This window comes from Aythya fuligula, chromosome 13 (genome assembly GCF_009819795.1).
Source record: "Aythya fuligula isolate bAytFul2 chromosome 13, bAytFul2.pri, whole genome shotgun sequence".
Lineage (NCBI taxonomy): Eukaryota > Metazoa > Chordata > Aves > Anseriformes > Anatidae > Aythya > Aythya fuligula.
In genome coordinates, this window is record NC_045571.1 from 12,767,381 (window position 1) to 12,783,083 (window position 15,703).

Genomic DNA, 15,703 nt, shown 5'->3' on the forward strand with positions numbered 1-15,703 from the left:
CTTCCACCTATAGCAGTTAATCTAATAAAGTGTGTTACTTCTCATCTCCCTTGCATCTCTGGACAATCTTCTTCTGCTTATGGACCCATAACCCCAAGGGAAATGCAGATTCCCTCTTTAGAAAATACTATGTAAATGATATTAGCCCTTCCTTTCCTGGTTCCTTCTTTTAGAAGATGTGATAAATACCCCTGAAACCATCATGGGTTTGTACCTTTGAACATCTCTGTCATTTCACGAACAACATATCTTTATTGAGAGCAGCTCAGAGGAGAAGGACCTGGGAGTGCTGGTTGATGAGAAGCTCAACATGAGCCAGCAATGTGCACTTGTAGTCCAGAAAGACAACCGTATCCTGGGCTGTATCAAAAGGAGAGTGGCCAGCAGGCTGAGGAAGGTGATTCTCCCTCTCTGCACTGCTCTCCTGGGACCCCACATGGAGTACTGCATTCAGGTCTGGGGCCCCTGGCACAGGGAGGGCATGGACATATTAGAATGAGCCTAGAAAAGGGCCACAAAGATTATCAAAGGGCTGGAGCCCCTCTCCTACAGAGACAGACTGAGGGAGCTGGGGATGTTCAGCCTGGAGAAGGGAAGGCTCCAGGAAGACCTTATAGCAGCCCTCCAGTACCTAAAGGGGAGCTACAGAAAATCTGGGAAGAGACTCTGTCATGGCATTTTAATTCCATAGGTTGGAATAAGATGATCCCTAAGGTCTATTCCAACCCAAGCCATTCTATGAGTCTATGATCAGTGACTTTTGCTGCAGCATTTTGTCCTCATCTTCATACTTTGGGTATGTAAAAAGTTAATATGGTTAGCAACAGATAAAAGGAAACAACTGCTAGTTTGGTTTTCTAGAATCTAGAAATAACTGGATCAATCCCTAAAACTAAGCAATATAACATACCATCCTGACAAACAATACTTGATCCAGTTTTCCATTTTCAAGCTTTGTCAGCTTTATAGATCAGCTACATACAGATAGTTTTAATAATGTCACAATTTCTGATTGGAGCAACTTGCCAAAGCATGAAGCTTTCAGGCTGTTTCCATTACAGGAAGAACTGGCAATGCAGGCACAACCTTTGGTGCAATTTTGTTTCTGTTTACAACAAATACACTTCCCTGAATACAAGAAGAATCAAAACAGTGGAAGCACGTTTCCTTATTTATTGCTTGAAGTCCCCGTTGGCTTACAGAAAATCCTTTCCTTTAGATTTTTCATATGGCTCTGCTTTCATGGCTTGGCAAATTTATGTCTTTCTACTCCTTCTTTATCCCTGGTTTTGGTGTTTTTTTTGTTGTTGTTTTTTTTTTTTTTCTCCTAGTTGCCTCTTTCCAACCTTCCTAAAAGTCAACCTCTGACCAAACCTCTCTTCCGCATTGTTTAGATTTCTCATTAGTCATACTAACGCCTTTGTGTTTAGCAATGACATGCTTATATTTGTTGAGGAATTTAAAAATTTATTTGCGCAATTTTTGAAGGAGTCTATTAAACAGACCACATTGTGAGATTTAGTGCAAGTCATAGTCTTCTAAACCTTCTTCACTTTCTGAAACGTTAGTAGGAAGTTGCTTTCAAAGTAGCAAATCTGAAATAATGTTTTCCAAGAGAAGAAACTCATCTATTCCTCATGCCTTGTTTATGATTACTACTAGACATTCTTTGAAGAAGAAGATGGAAAGGAATATATCTATAAAGAGCCCAAGCTGACAGGCCTATCAGAGATCTCTCTCAGACTTCTTAAACTTTATGGAGAAAAGTTTGGGTCGGAAACTGTAAAAATTATCCAGGATTCCAACAAGGTAATGTTAAAATGCATGAACAACCTAACAAAATGCAGTGAATGTCAGGGCCACGTACTAGAGAGTGAACTGATGAGTGCACTGACAGAAATATCAGTTGTACTCTACTAATACTGGTCAGGCCTGGGACTACACTGCTCTAAGCACTGTGCAAATGCAGCACAGAAGGATGAGCTTTGCTCTGTGGACCTGACAGATGGGAGATGACGCAGCATCCCTTCCTTCTGCCAGTAGAGAGGGAGGAGTGAGCCCGGTCTTCTGCCCTTTTACAGGCACCTTGCTTCCAATTGCCCCTCCCATCCCTATGCTCCCATGTGGACAAAGTGCATAGCTTGGCAGTGTGGTGCTGATCTGTCTTCCAGGTGGAAATAAATGCATTGGGAAGTGGCAATTCACGTCTCTCTGAGCCCTGTTGCTGAAAGGTGTTGGGAACAAGCACATAGGAGCAGGTGATTGGAAGGAGAATTACTTGTCATTGTCATTATTTGACACTCCAAATCTAAGAGAAAATCTTTCCCGGCCTCATAGTCATAGCTTCCTTTCCCTATAGAATATCCATTTATGCTCACTACAAGGACTGTGCACGCTCTTGGGTTGCAACTGTGGATATGTCTTAGTTACTAAAGATAGTGCTAGAGACCTCAAATGTTGTTTTGTGCAAACCTGCAGATTTGCATGGTACAGCACAGTGCTGCATAAATGCTAGCTCATGGCTGGGAAGCAATATGATCATATTGGAAGTTCAGGAGTGTGCTGCATTGATTGATAGCACAATATGACTATCCCTTCGAGGTGTACCTTGTTTGGCACCAAATGTGGTATTTCTTGTGCCACAGCCTCATTGTCTTGTATGTCTGCTAGCTGATGGTCTAACCAACACAGCTGAGGTTAAAAGGAGTGTTTGATGTATCATTCACATGTGTGCAATGGGGCCAGGACAGCAGAGAGTCAGAGTGTACATCTGATCCCTATAGATAAATTAAATGATTGTGAGTTAACTTGCTAACCTTTGTTCTTTTAGTGAGAAACTCTCTTATTTCACAGGTCAATGTTAAAGACCTTGACCCTAAGTATGCTCATATTCAAGTGACTTACGTGAAGCCCTATTTTGAAGACAAAGAAATCTCTGAAAGAAAGACTGAATTTGAAAGAAATCACAACATCAATAGATTTGTATTTGAGACTCCTTACACTTTATCTGGAAAAAAACATGGCAGTGTGGAAGAACAGTGTAAAAAAAGAACCATTCTAACTAGTAAGTACAAGCATCTGAACTTGAGACAGTGGGTATCAGCAACTGGTTCTAGACCTTTTTATCTTGTAAAAACTTCTTAATCAAAATTGTGATATGATATTCTGGTTAGGAGGGGGGATTTACCTTGCATTTCTATGTGCAAATTTTTACAAGTGAATAAACTGTGATACTAAATTATAGTCTTATTCAGGATTTCACACACACGAAGTAAAACTCTAAGCATAAGGATGTATCTGTATATACTCCTGTTTGCTAAAAGACTTTTCAATCTATAAACCTCATTTGCTGTTTCTGCTAGCTTCGAACTCCTTTCCATATGTAAAGAAGAGAATTCCAGTCAATTATGAACACCAGGTTAATTTAAAACCAATTGATGTTGCAACTGATGAAATAAAAGACAAGACAGCAGAGCTGCAAAAACTCTGCTCTGCTGGTGATGTTGACATGATCCAGCTGCAGCTCAAACTGCAAGGCTGTGTTTCTGTGCAGGTAAGGCTTGACATCTATTCAAAATTAAATTTATATACACATCTCTGAGTGAGTCATCTTTTCACAACGCAGCACATTTACTTTCCAGAAATCATTAACTACCTGGTTTGCAGCACTGCAGCCATCATCCTGCCAACACAGCTTGCCTTGCCACACATATTTGTGGGTGGCTTGTGGCAATAAGGGTTTTGTCCAGGGGTGTTTGCAGTGCCAAGTCCAAGTGTAGCTGCACATTAGTTGTCCATGGGTGGATGCTAAATTATACTTAGTTCTTGAAGACTGTTCTGTAAATATCAGGCTGAAATAACCTTTTTGTGAACCTGACTTTTCTCCAGCCGGATATATGACCTTAAGACTCAGACCATACAGCTTGCCAAACGGAAATAAGAGGAAAGTATGAGGAAACAGATTGCCTCTCTGTTTTTTATCTCCCTTTATCTTTTGGTCTTAAAAAGCCTAGATGGAAAACAATTCTCAAGTGTAAAGACTTCAGGTGCCTCTGGTGATACTAGTAATGTAGAGCTAGTGGCATTCAAATAATAAGCTAATTATTTTCAAGGAAAAAAAAAAGATAAATACTTCTTAACTACCTTTAGCAACTCAATTGAATTTCTATCATAAATTATTCCTTACTTCTTTGATTCCAGGTTAATGCTGGTCCCTTGGCCTATGCCAGGGCTTTCCTAAGTGACAGCCAGTCCAGCAAATATCCCGCTAAGAAGGTGAATGAGTTGAAAGAAATGTTCAGGTAGGACTTCTAATGTAATAAAAGCTTGTCAACTGGCTGGAATATGGTAGTTGCTTTTCTTGTGTTTTGGTGTGTTTCCAAAATCAGTAAATGCTGAATGCTCACGTCTTATAAAGGTCCAGATCTGATGGTGCCATGGTTGCTCAGACATATGGAAAAAAGCCACTGTAACTATATATGTCAAGTGTTCCCAGTCTTCGGGTTGTGATTTCCATGACTGAATGCCTGCTTCAGTTTTTTGTGTGCATGTTTGAGTTTATAGAAAGTACATTTGAAAATTAGAGGTCTAATAGTCTTGTGTTCAGGACTCTTTCATTTTGTGCATTTTTTTCCCCATCTTTCCAAAGAGGTTTTTGACTATATAATGATGAACTTCAAATATTTTAAAGCAAATCCCTTTTTTATGGGAGACCATCATTCTTGACTGTTGCTATATTTGGACCCTATATGACTTGCACAGGCATTTTTCTAAATCTCTCCAGTCCCCCAGAATAGGTGCATAGACCATGGCCTTTTACTTCCCACTTGAAAGTGTCCCCCTTATAATCCAGCAGCTCCTGCTTCACCTCAGGATGACGTGTGTTCCCACACTTCGCCACACTACTTTCTGGACCTCTTGGGAGCAACCAGTTGCCCACCAGCTCCTGCATTCATGGCTTGGTGCTGGTGACACCCATTTCATCTGCAGGTGACAAAGCAGCATTAGGGCCAATTCTAGGTATCTTCAGTGTATTGAGTAATCTAGCAAACCATTGAAAGAATAAGGGAATACTCCCTGCAAACCTGCCATGCATGGCTGCAGAACAGAAGAGAAGGTCAAACATAATCTGTTTCATGCAAAAAATAAAATAAATAAATAAATACATTTCTCAAAAATCCCAGACATGATTGTAGTATTTTCACTATAGTCTCATTAGAGAGAGAGAAATAATGCCTGTGAAATAAGAGAAGAAAATGAGCAACACTAACCGAGAAAACAGTGTTACAGCTCCCCATGATCTATATTTCTTGTCTGGTGTTAGCAACTTGACCTCGTGTAGTGCAAGTGCTGCATCACATACACCCAGATTTGTCAAGCCCTGTACAATTGATTTCCCTCCTTTTGATTTCCCTCCTTTTGATTTTTACAATTGATTTTGCCTGAGTATGGTTTGCCTCTGTTTTTTGACCCCACCTGCTGCTGGTTGGGCTCATCTGAGATCTACAAGCTGTGTGTGGTGCCACAGGTTCTGGAGAAGGTCAGAGATCATTGTGCGGTGCAGGTATGTGCTCCCTTTTTTGAGCACTCGGGCTCAAAGGAACCCAGCAGAACACGATCCTGTGCTGAAGTCCCTCCCCATTCACTGACCCACTGTGCCAGGAATGCCTCTAGAATGTGACTTGTCCCAGACACTGGGGAACAGGGAAAAACTGTTTTATTTCGGTAAAAAACAAAACAAAACAAAACAAAAAAAAAAGACTGGGAAATTGTAATACACAAAGTTCATTCCTTTCCTCCCCAGGAAGTTTATACAAGCCTGTGGAATTGCTCTGGAGCTCAACGAGCGACTCATTAAGGAGGATCAAGTGGAGTACCATGAGGGACTAAAATCAAACTTCCGGGATATGGTGAAAGAGCTTTCAGATATCATCCATGAACAGGCATGTACTGCATGTCAAGAGCCCACAAAAGTGGTTCTCTGTGCTTGTAAATTAGCTAATGTTGAAACCTTACTGAAAACTAAATGAAAACACCTCATGTAATTTAACTAAATTCAAAAAAGGCAAATAACTAAATGTGAAAAGTAAATGATACACTCGGTAGGTTCCTAACAACCAGTTTCTGTTGCTTGCAAGCCTCATCCTGGCATTGGTATACAGGGTGGAGTCTTCAGTGACACACATCATTAGTTTCCTGGCTACTGTGGTCATCAGAAATCTTGTGCCGTGTTTTGTTTCATGCTTTCTGCATTGGAAAAGTCCTGTGATAAGTCACAGGTTGAAATTGTCTGGCAAAATTTCCGTTTCCTGTTACATCCCACTTATGTTCCTTTTTTTTTTTTTTTTTTTTTTAAAGGATATTTTCTTTGAATTTTGACTTAATGCTAACTATTCATATGCACTGATAAGGTATTTGTGCTAAATTATGTGACCCATGTTTTAACATTTGATTGGATCTTTCTAGGAAAACACACTTGAATAGTGACATCAGAGAGGGGAGAGGTTCAGGAAACAATTCCACATCTACCTAATATCATGCTATGAGATCAGATGAAAACTGTTTTTCTGAAGTAACCTCTTTATCTCTGTACTCTAATTGTGCCTTCATTATGACAAAAGAAAAATAAATGTAGATTTATAGTATCAAGCATGTAAGATGAATGGTTCTGACTGTGTTGTGATTCATAGGTCTTGAAAGTTAGAATAATGTTTTCAAAATCTCCCAGTTCCTCTACAAACAGTCATTTAGCTTCTCACGCCATAGGTAGATAAACTGCTTAAATATAGTTTATTTACCTTTTATACAACAGTTCCACGTGTGGCAATTAAAAATGTAGCATGTTAAATTCCTAAAAATAGAGAGACAAATTCCACAACAAATTGAGAAGTAGATAAGAAAAATGAGCAAGTAGCAAAATAATATAACTGCACCAGGCTGCTATTTCTAAGTCACGTTTATTTACAGTAAAATAATGCTTATGAAAATCAAACAAAGGTTTTTTTTTGTGGAAAAGTACCATATCATTTCAGGGAAGCAGGATGAGTAGTCTCATGACGCAGCTGAATTTTGTCATAGAAATATAAGGGAGGATCTGTTTGAGAATAAGTAATATTCTGCTTGCGACCACCATTTTCCTAGCGTGCAAACTACTATTTTGCACATTTAGTGCATTCATTTTTTCCATGTACACTCCCTACCTTGTTTACTTCACTGTTGAATTTTGCTCAGAGATGTTTGTCCATAGGAGTTGCCACCTGCTTACTCTACACTGTTTGCAAGTAAACCTCTCCAAGACATTTGATTTGCATGCAGCTGCTGGAACTTCTGTGGTTTCTGAATTCTGCAATAGTCAAATTGAAAACAAATTGCTCAGTTCTGCACTCTGGCAGTATAATAGTTTAGATTATCTTAGAACAAAGAAGCATTATTAAAGCACACCCTATTATCTTTACATATTTACAAATACAATGTCTTGTTCTCTTCTGTTGATGTGTGAAATATTGCAGCAACGGAAGAGTCAAAGTGAATTGCTCACTGGAAGGAGGTATTTTCACTTTCTTCTATGGGGCTTTAGTATTTTGTAGTTGATCAAAAAACAGCTTAAAACATCATGTTTACAAGCACTGTTCATAATCGTACAAAATTGTATAGATAACTGCTGACATTAATTTTGTATTGCCATCAAATGAGCCAAGTATCTAGCAATTTAAACAATGAAACATTTTCTTTTTCTGCAAAATTGCTCAGTTAAGTGTAAAAAGTATATTATATTAATTTATATTAATTTCATTACAAATAACAAATCCTTTTCTAATTTTTTTCAGTGCCCCAAAGCAACACAGGCAGTGCATTTACTTTGAGGTGGCAGGGCAGATGGGTCAGCCTGTGACCTATCTACTGATATTTTAAGTTAGGGAAATGTAAAAACAAAAAATTGGTAAACTGCACCTGAATAAGTACAAGAAGCCTCAGAGAGTGTCTGAATACTGATGTCCAGAAACTGTTTATGATGGCCAGTGATCTCAGTTTCACAAATGTAAATTAAGACTAACTTGTTGGCTGATGAACCACAGAGTGAAAAACAAATACTCAATAAGCTCTAGAGCAGCTCTACCAGTACAGTCAGATTCCATGCGGTGAGACCATCCTTCAGCTTATAAAATACAAAATTTTGTCACAGGTATAGTGGGTGTTTGTTATACTTAGCTGCATATGCTCCCCGTGTTTATTAATGAATTAATATATATATATATATATACCACTGCTAAGATATAATACAATTCTCTCTGTATAGAAATTTTTTTTCTTTGTTTGACTGGATAGTCATAACTGAAAGCTATCTGGTAATGTGGAGAAGAACGTATATATGAATGCTACAGAAATTGCTAAATTACTGTTCTTTCTCATTTTTTGTTGTGCTGCCTTTGTGAAACAGCTTTGAAGACAAGGTTGGATATCTTTTTCACGTATCTTTTTAAAGAGCTTGATTATAATAATGAACTAAAACACTTACTGAACTTGTGGCTGTTTTGTTTCGTCTAGATGTACCATGAAGATACAATGCATTCGCCATGGATGCATGACTCCTTACATGTCTTCTGCGCCATCAGCGGGACATCTGGTGATGGAAGTTATTGTTCACTCAGACCCACTGCTGAAATATAAACATATCAGCGTAATTTTACAGAGCTTTCTCAGGAATATTTGGAACTGTACAAAAGATGTTAAAAAGAATCCATGATACGTGAATTTACCATTTTCTTCCTCCAAAGTTACTATGCTTTCAAACAGGGTGCTTGCTTATTTTGCTGAGCAACACTGAAAGTGCCTGGACATTGCACCACTGTGCTTGTTTTCTACTTTTTTTTTTTTTTTTTTTTTTTTTTTTTTAAGTGTATAACAGGACATGGAAAGGCAGTTATCTAAGTATGTATTGAATTGCAGAACTATGAATTGGAATGTTAATGGTACTATGTAAAATTGTATAATGGAATATGATAAAATGTAAAACTACTTTGTAAATAGAAGGAGCATAGAGTATATAGAAATTAGCACTGTATCATATTTGCTGCTAAAAGCTTTCTCGGGCAGGGAAGATGACGGAGAAGTTGTAAGAGATCTCACTTGTAAGAGATCTTCCTTGTCTAGAAAGTGACAGGGGGTCCAGACGCCCCTGTTTCCCTCATATGATGAGAGTAAACTTGTGTTAGTCTGGAATAACTAAAACCCGAATCAGAAATTATAGTTTTTGTACATCCTTTGGGCAGATAATTGTAAAGTGACCTCCATGAGAACTGAGTATACTATAGATGATTTGAATTTTGGCTAACCTTTCATGTCTCTAAGAGGATGGATTGTAGTCACTAAGGACAACCTAACAAATTTGTCATTTGATACCAGTTTTTCCTCTTTATCATTCATTGTCTCACACAAATATAAACTCTGAGAACACCTTAAAGTGAGTTGGGCATTATAAAGTGCTTTAATGTCTTTTGATATAATTCTAATAATCTGTGAGATGTGTTTTAAAAAGAAGTGCAGTGCGTTGAAATTAAGTAAATCATACATAAATGGTATTGTTTTAACATCATATGACATGCATGTTCCCTCCTGTTAAATTGATCTGCTTTCTGCAAACTTGTTATTTTTGTCCAAGAAGTGGTTGAAGAAAATCTTTTCTCCATAATGCTTTTATTCCATCTTCCCCTCCCTAGAGCTTTAGTATGTTAGCTCTGTCTCCTTTAATAAGACGCTTTCAGATCCAGAAAGAAGAAAACAGATCAGTAATTTTTTTATCCACCAACATTTAGATGTCCATGTTTTTCCAAGTCCCATAAATTGTAAATATGGTTCCAGTAGTTGATATGGGAAGGGGTTTTGTTTGTTTCTTTTTAATGATATGTAACAAAATGCCATAATAAAAGGACTCCAGCCTAGGTATTTAGCTTGGCTATAGTGTCCATAGAACGTTAAGCTTCTAATTTCTGTAACAAAAAGTATCTTCAAATAGTAAATGGACCACATTTCAAAATGTTCATTATGCATGATTCTAAATACCCGAAATTAATTGTCTTTTGAGAAACAAATGTTGTGTTCCATACATTCACCCCCTAGCAGTTGCAAGCAACTTATAGATATGCCAGTGTAACAGACAGCTCACATTTCTGCTTCTATGTGCTTTTATGCTAGGCAAGCCCTAAATTTAGTTTAACAGAAAGAGGAAGAGAGTTTGAATGTTTAAATATGGTTACTACCTTACTGATTTTCATCTTTCAGCAAATAATGTTTAAAGGCAGATAGTGAGAGTTTCCCAAATTACTTTTCTAAAAGGTGATGAAGCTGCTTAATAGTGGATACATTAAAAACCTTGTTTTTGGAGCTAGTAATACTTTAAACATCAGTACTAAAGACCTATTCTGAATACAAGAAGCAATAATGAGAATTCACTAAAATTCATGAACTATCACTCTCTTATCAGTTACATTTTTCTGTAGCAGTTTTCCTGGAATTGCGGTGAAATACTTGGATGTCCGTAATGTTCCAAAATAATGTTTATGGATTGATTTTCATATTTTATTCCTTATTTTTGGTGAAATTCCAGTGAAATTCTTGTTTGTGTGTCTGGATGTCTTTAATGTTCCAAGATGAAATTTTGTCTGAACTTCTAAACCTAATGTTGGTATTGGAGTTATTCTATCATTTCATTTTAATATCAATATGGAAACCTGTCTCAGTAATTCAGCCACCCCAAAAAAATATTTAATACAAGTCCTTCCTTCTTTGGAAGAATATAAATATTGTTTATCAGCACTTCAGTTTTTCTTACACTGCCTAACTAAGCAACAGTGGGTGTCATTTGGCCTATAATAATTAGTAGACATATTTTAAATTACAAATGGCATGCACACTTTCTAATACCAGTGTATCTGCACATATGTATTTTATATATAAGACTTTTTTTATATAGGACTTCTAATAACTTTTGCTGCAAAACTAGTCTCTATCAAGTCTCTAGAACAAATGCATTGGTAATTTAGCAATTACTTGATTGTTTGCATAAAGGGAAAAGAAAAAGGGTAAAATGCTTGGCAATGAGGCACTGGACTACTATCAGTATCCGGATTGTTTTGGATAATAGTATGTGTTAGAGCCAAATTGTTTGCAGATAGGACATAAAGAGCAATGCAGGGTCTGCCAGCACTTTATATTCAAGAAATGCTTTTAGAGATTTATATACCTGTGTGGGATAGCACAGGAAAGCATAAACATTTCCTGTCATCTCTGACATGCTGTTTTTCTCTCTGCAGAGAGATAAGTAAGTAGTACTTTCAGACTTCAGAGCTACATTTCTTTCAAAAAAAATTAAAATAAAATAGTCTGGAACCCAGAATTTACTACAGCCGAGGATATATTTCTATGTGCTACTTGATGTTCTAAATTTCTTCTGAGAATCAACATTTTCTTGAGACAGGGTAATGAATGGGAAATCTTGGGTCTGAGAATATCTGTAGTGTGTGAACATGAACATCTTGCTTCAGAAGCCTTTTGAACATATACCACATGGTATTTTGATATCGAGTAAGAGTTTACATAGGCATAATGCGTTTTGTCTTAAAGTATGTTTGTTTTCCCTTCTTGTAAAGACAGCATCCCATTGACTTTGCAGCAGGCTTCAGAATAAAGGGGAGGAAGAGACTCTCCCTCTCCAACTTCACTTAACACGTAAAAAAAAAAAAAAAAAAAAAAAAAAAAAAAGAGGAAAAAACACATGATTTGCCCACTTTAAGAGTGTAGCATGTGTCTAGGGTGTTTCTTTTGATACTCATTGAGCTAAGTTCTCCTAATTAAACAAAGCAATCTTACTGGATTTGGAAATACCATATGCAACTAATTATTATGCAACCACATATTGTAGTACATACCCTTTAGATAATATGCTTGTGTCAAGCAATGGTGAACCAATTATGATATACACCTAATAATCTATTGTAATCTACTCTCTCTTCATGTAAATAACATCTGCTAGCCCATAGTCATAGCAGAAGTGTTTTTATCGTGCATGTTGCATGTATATGTGTTGTACAAGCTCTCTTTAACTTTCTGTATGTGATGACAGAATGGTACATACTGTTTGACTTGGTTGTTAACTGGTGAAACTTTGGCACTGAGAAATACACAAAGCTACTCCAGAGAATTCTGACACCAGTGATCCTATATTGCTCTTTTTATTACTGTTTTCTTTTTCTTGAAGAATCAAAAATTTTGACAAGAAGCAAGGACAAATTCATATTTCAGTTAATAAAAGAAGGGACAGTTTGTTCTAGGTCACACTAAAAGACCACAAAATCAGAAAAAATAAGTGTTGCAATCAGTACACTTTGCGTAGGCTTCTTTTTTTCCTTCACTGAACAACAGAATGTCTTATCTGAAGATACCATGCTAAGATTTGTGAAACCTAGCCAAATGTGTTATTGCATACACTTAAAAGCAAACAAACAAACAAACAAACAAAAAACACACACAGGGAAAACAAAGAAAAAAACTTCAAATACATAAGTACACCAAATGTAATCATTAACAGTGAATTTTTCATTGTCAAATAGAAGCTGTTGATTCAGAAATACCAAAGGAGCAAGAATGCCACACATCCTTCTCTGAGCATCCTGGAAATATGATTCTTCAAGAAACCAACAACTGAGACAGGAATGTATACAAATTTATAAATAGAAATAAAGTATGATTCACCCGTGAAGAAATGTCACGGCAAGTCAGCCTACTTTCCTAAAAAGTAAGTTCGTGATCATGTTTTTGCTGTGTTTTGTAGTTCCAATTTTCAAACCTACACTTCTGCTCTTTGGGAATATGTTTATGGTTGCTCTACTCCAACTAACTCGGCTTAGATTGCTAGATTCAGTTGCCAGTAAACTAGTAAATATTCCAAGCACAGGCTGTTACGTGATGTAATGGAAGTCAGTAATACCATTGCTATTTACCTCACACCATCTGATAAAGGACAAATTGCTTTTTCTACTGCTCTCTTCTACTTTCAAGGCTTTCTGTACAGGGTTCTTGCAAGTCTTGTCAAAACAGCTGCAGAATATTCCTGGCCTCCGTTTGTGAGTTATAAGAGGCAAAGCATTTACTCTCTTGCTAAATAAATAGACAAGTTAAGCAGACCTTGGCATTTGGGGAAATGAGCAGAAAAGTTGATGCATGCATTTACAGTAGCTAATTCTTGGAGAGGGACACAATTTTTGCATGAGCATAGTTGGTTCTACATCTATCCCAAAGGGCTCTTCAAGGGAATTGGTTTTTATTCAACATGATTTCTGGATTCCAGTGATGCTTGGGTAGCAGCTCAGAGAGAACTTGCAGAGTTTATGTCTGTTTTGAGCACGTGTACTCCAAAACTCTTGACATCCCCCAAAGAATATTGAGGTCAAAAAGGGAGAGGCCCAGTGAGTCAGACCATATTTTTTTCAGCTCACATTTTTGGACTTTTATGGTTCTGATCCAACTGTATTCTAGTTGAGTGAGCTCCTTTTTTAATTGACCCCAGCCATCTTTTGAAGAGCTTGTAATTGTGACAGGTAAGATCTAAGGTATTCACAGAAGTTGCTGCAAAATCAGAAATTATAAAGGAGGAATTTCATGGTCAGTGTGGGGCAACTGAAGACTTCTGCTCCCAGACGGGACAGTCCCATACTCCCTCCCCTTCCACCCCCCCCCCCCCCCTGCTAATTACTGCTGCCTCTTCTTGCACCTAGTAATCATGCAGTCACACGCATTAGACTCATTTATTAATCTGATTTATAGAACACGTAGAGAAATATATATATATATATATGTTTTTTGTTTGTTTGTTTGTTTAATGCATCAGCAGACTTGATACACAGCCTATGATCTCTATCTTAACATGGGTGGAAATGGCAAGAACACACAGCCATGGGCAGATCAGCAGTATAATCTTAAACCCGTTTACACCAAATATGATGCCATGTGCCAAGTAGCTATTTAGTAGTCTTTTAGAAATACCTCAGGTGTGTCTGTCATGAGTTTGTCACTGTGTCATGGATGTATTATCTAAGAGCATTAGGAAGCATGAGATTCACAACAGAAAGATGCAGGACAGGACTCACTGAGATTGAGAAATGAAGTCTTGGGGAGGTGGTAAGGATCAAAGGGTTTGGCAAGAGCTCTGATTGCCGTGCAATGGGATATGGGAGGGGAAAGTGACGACAGGCTGAGTGAGGGGGAAGAAGGCTGCCGGTGAAAAACATTTCAACTGCCTCCAACTATGGGCAGGCAGCCAAAAGCATGCTAAGCATTGGATGTGGGCTTGGCACTGTGTCCCCCAAGAGCAGGAGTGGACAAAACAGAAAGAAGGAAGGAAAGAAAACATTCACAAGGAAACTGAAAGCAAGGGAGAGGTCACTGGGTCTCTGATCAGTTTTAGTCTACGAAGGTCATCTGTAGCAACCATAGTCCTCACCAGCTACGCACGGTTATACAGCCTGACATGTAAATTCATGTCCTGGAACTTTAAGTCACACTTTCCATTTGTTTATAATTCCAGGTCTTTGGGTGCTTTCTAGCAGCAACTAGGAAATTTGCTAAATCCTCTTGTTTTCCCAGGAGTACGATAACAAACAGGCAGAAAAGAAAATTTACAGCATTAACACAGGATATTCCCCACCCTATTATAAAAAGATCTGCTTCCCTTTTTCTAAAAAGGGTCTCTAAAAAGCAGATGAACTCTTGCAAAACTCCTTGAAGAGCTGAGTAAATACCAAACAGTGCAGTTGACTTAGGAATAATAATTTTCACTAATTAATTTCAGTTTGCCCTGAAATTTAGCCAAAGTTTCCTTTCTGCTTCTTCTGTGCTTTTTTATACCTGTATTAGGGTGACAACTAGGAGCAAACTTGCTAGCTACCACAAAAATCTAGGTTCTGAAAAAAACTCCTTATCCCAATTTTTTTCTTATCCTGGAAATATCAAAAGATCACTTGTGTGATATTCCACCTCTGCAGAAATCTGGGAAAACTGCTGCCATATTACACTAGTAGAAATGAGGGCAATAGTGCAAGCGCCTATATCATGCTTGCAAAAGAGCTGAAGAAGAGGAAGTTTGGGGATGTTTGTAGAAGACATCCCCAAACATCTGTAGTAGTAGATCAGAAAATGAAGTATATGTACTATATGTACGTTTAGTACAGATGAGAACTCTAGCAATGGCATGAATTTGCATGAGGGATTGGGAAGAAGGGAGTTCTGCTGGGAGGGGGATTGAATAACTAGGTGTAACATCAAGAGAACTACTAGGGGACTTGCTAACATATTTTCCTGGTGAGAAGATATTAATGTCTTGGGCACATTTCAATAGTAGTAGGTGACAAGTATAGGTCTGGTTGTAAAAGGAAAATTACTTTGACCCTCAAAACAAGATCTTGCAGAGTACTGCTCCAGGGAACTTGTCCTTGAGCATGGCATGAGGGAAAGTAGCAAGGTGTTGGGGGAGACTGCAGTCGACATACGTTGGGGTGCCACTGGAGCAGGGGAAACAGCCTGGAGCCTCAGGGTGCCTGTGGTCCCTGGACAGCGATGCACAGACAGCGTTCTGGAGCCTGGAGCACCGACGAAGTTCTGGTTTGGTGGCAAGGCTGTAGCGGGGCTTGGGGAAGACCCCTGGGAAGCACAG

The 15,703-nt window shown here is 38.1% G+C and overlaps 1 protein-coding gene across 3 annotated transcripts in view; it reads left to right on the forward strand.

The window, feature by feature from the left end:
- DOCK11 (dedicator of cytokinesis 11) overlaps positions 1 to 8,856 on the forward strand; it is a 78,374-nt gene extending 69,518 nt beyond the window's left edge. For 2 of the 3 annotated variants that reach the window (XM_032196048.1, XM_032196050.1), the window contains exons 48-53: positions 1,663 to 1,809; positions 2,854 to 3,064; positions 3,363 to 3,553; positions 4,201 to 4,301; positions 5,804 to 5,942; positions 8,545 to 8,856. In XM_032196048.1, the coding sequence (XP_032051939.1) occupies positions 1,663 to 1,809; positions 2,854 to 3,064; positions 3,363 to 3,553; positions 4,201 to 4,301; positions 5,804 to 5,942; positions 8,545 to 8,667 (912 nt within the window). In that variant the 3' untranslated portion in view covers positions 8,668 to 8,856. Of the gene's footprint in view, positions 1 to 1,662; positions 1,810 to 2,853; positions 3,065 to 3,362; positions 3,554 to 4,200; positions 4,302 to 5,803; positions 5,943 to 8,437; positions 8,451 to 8,544 lie in introns of all 3 variants that reach the window. The other variant, XM_032196051.1, reaches the window with a different exon arrangement.
- The last annotated feature ends 6,847 nt before the right edge of the window (positions 8,857 to 15,703 follow it).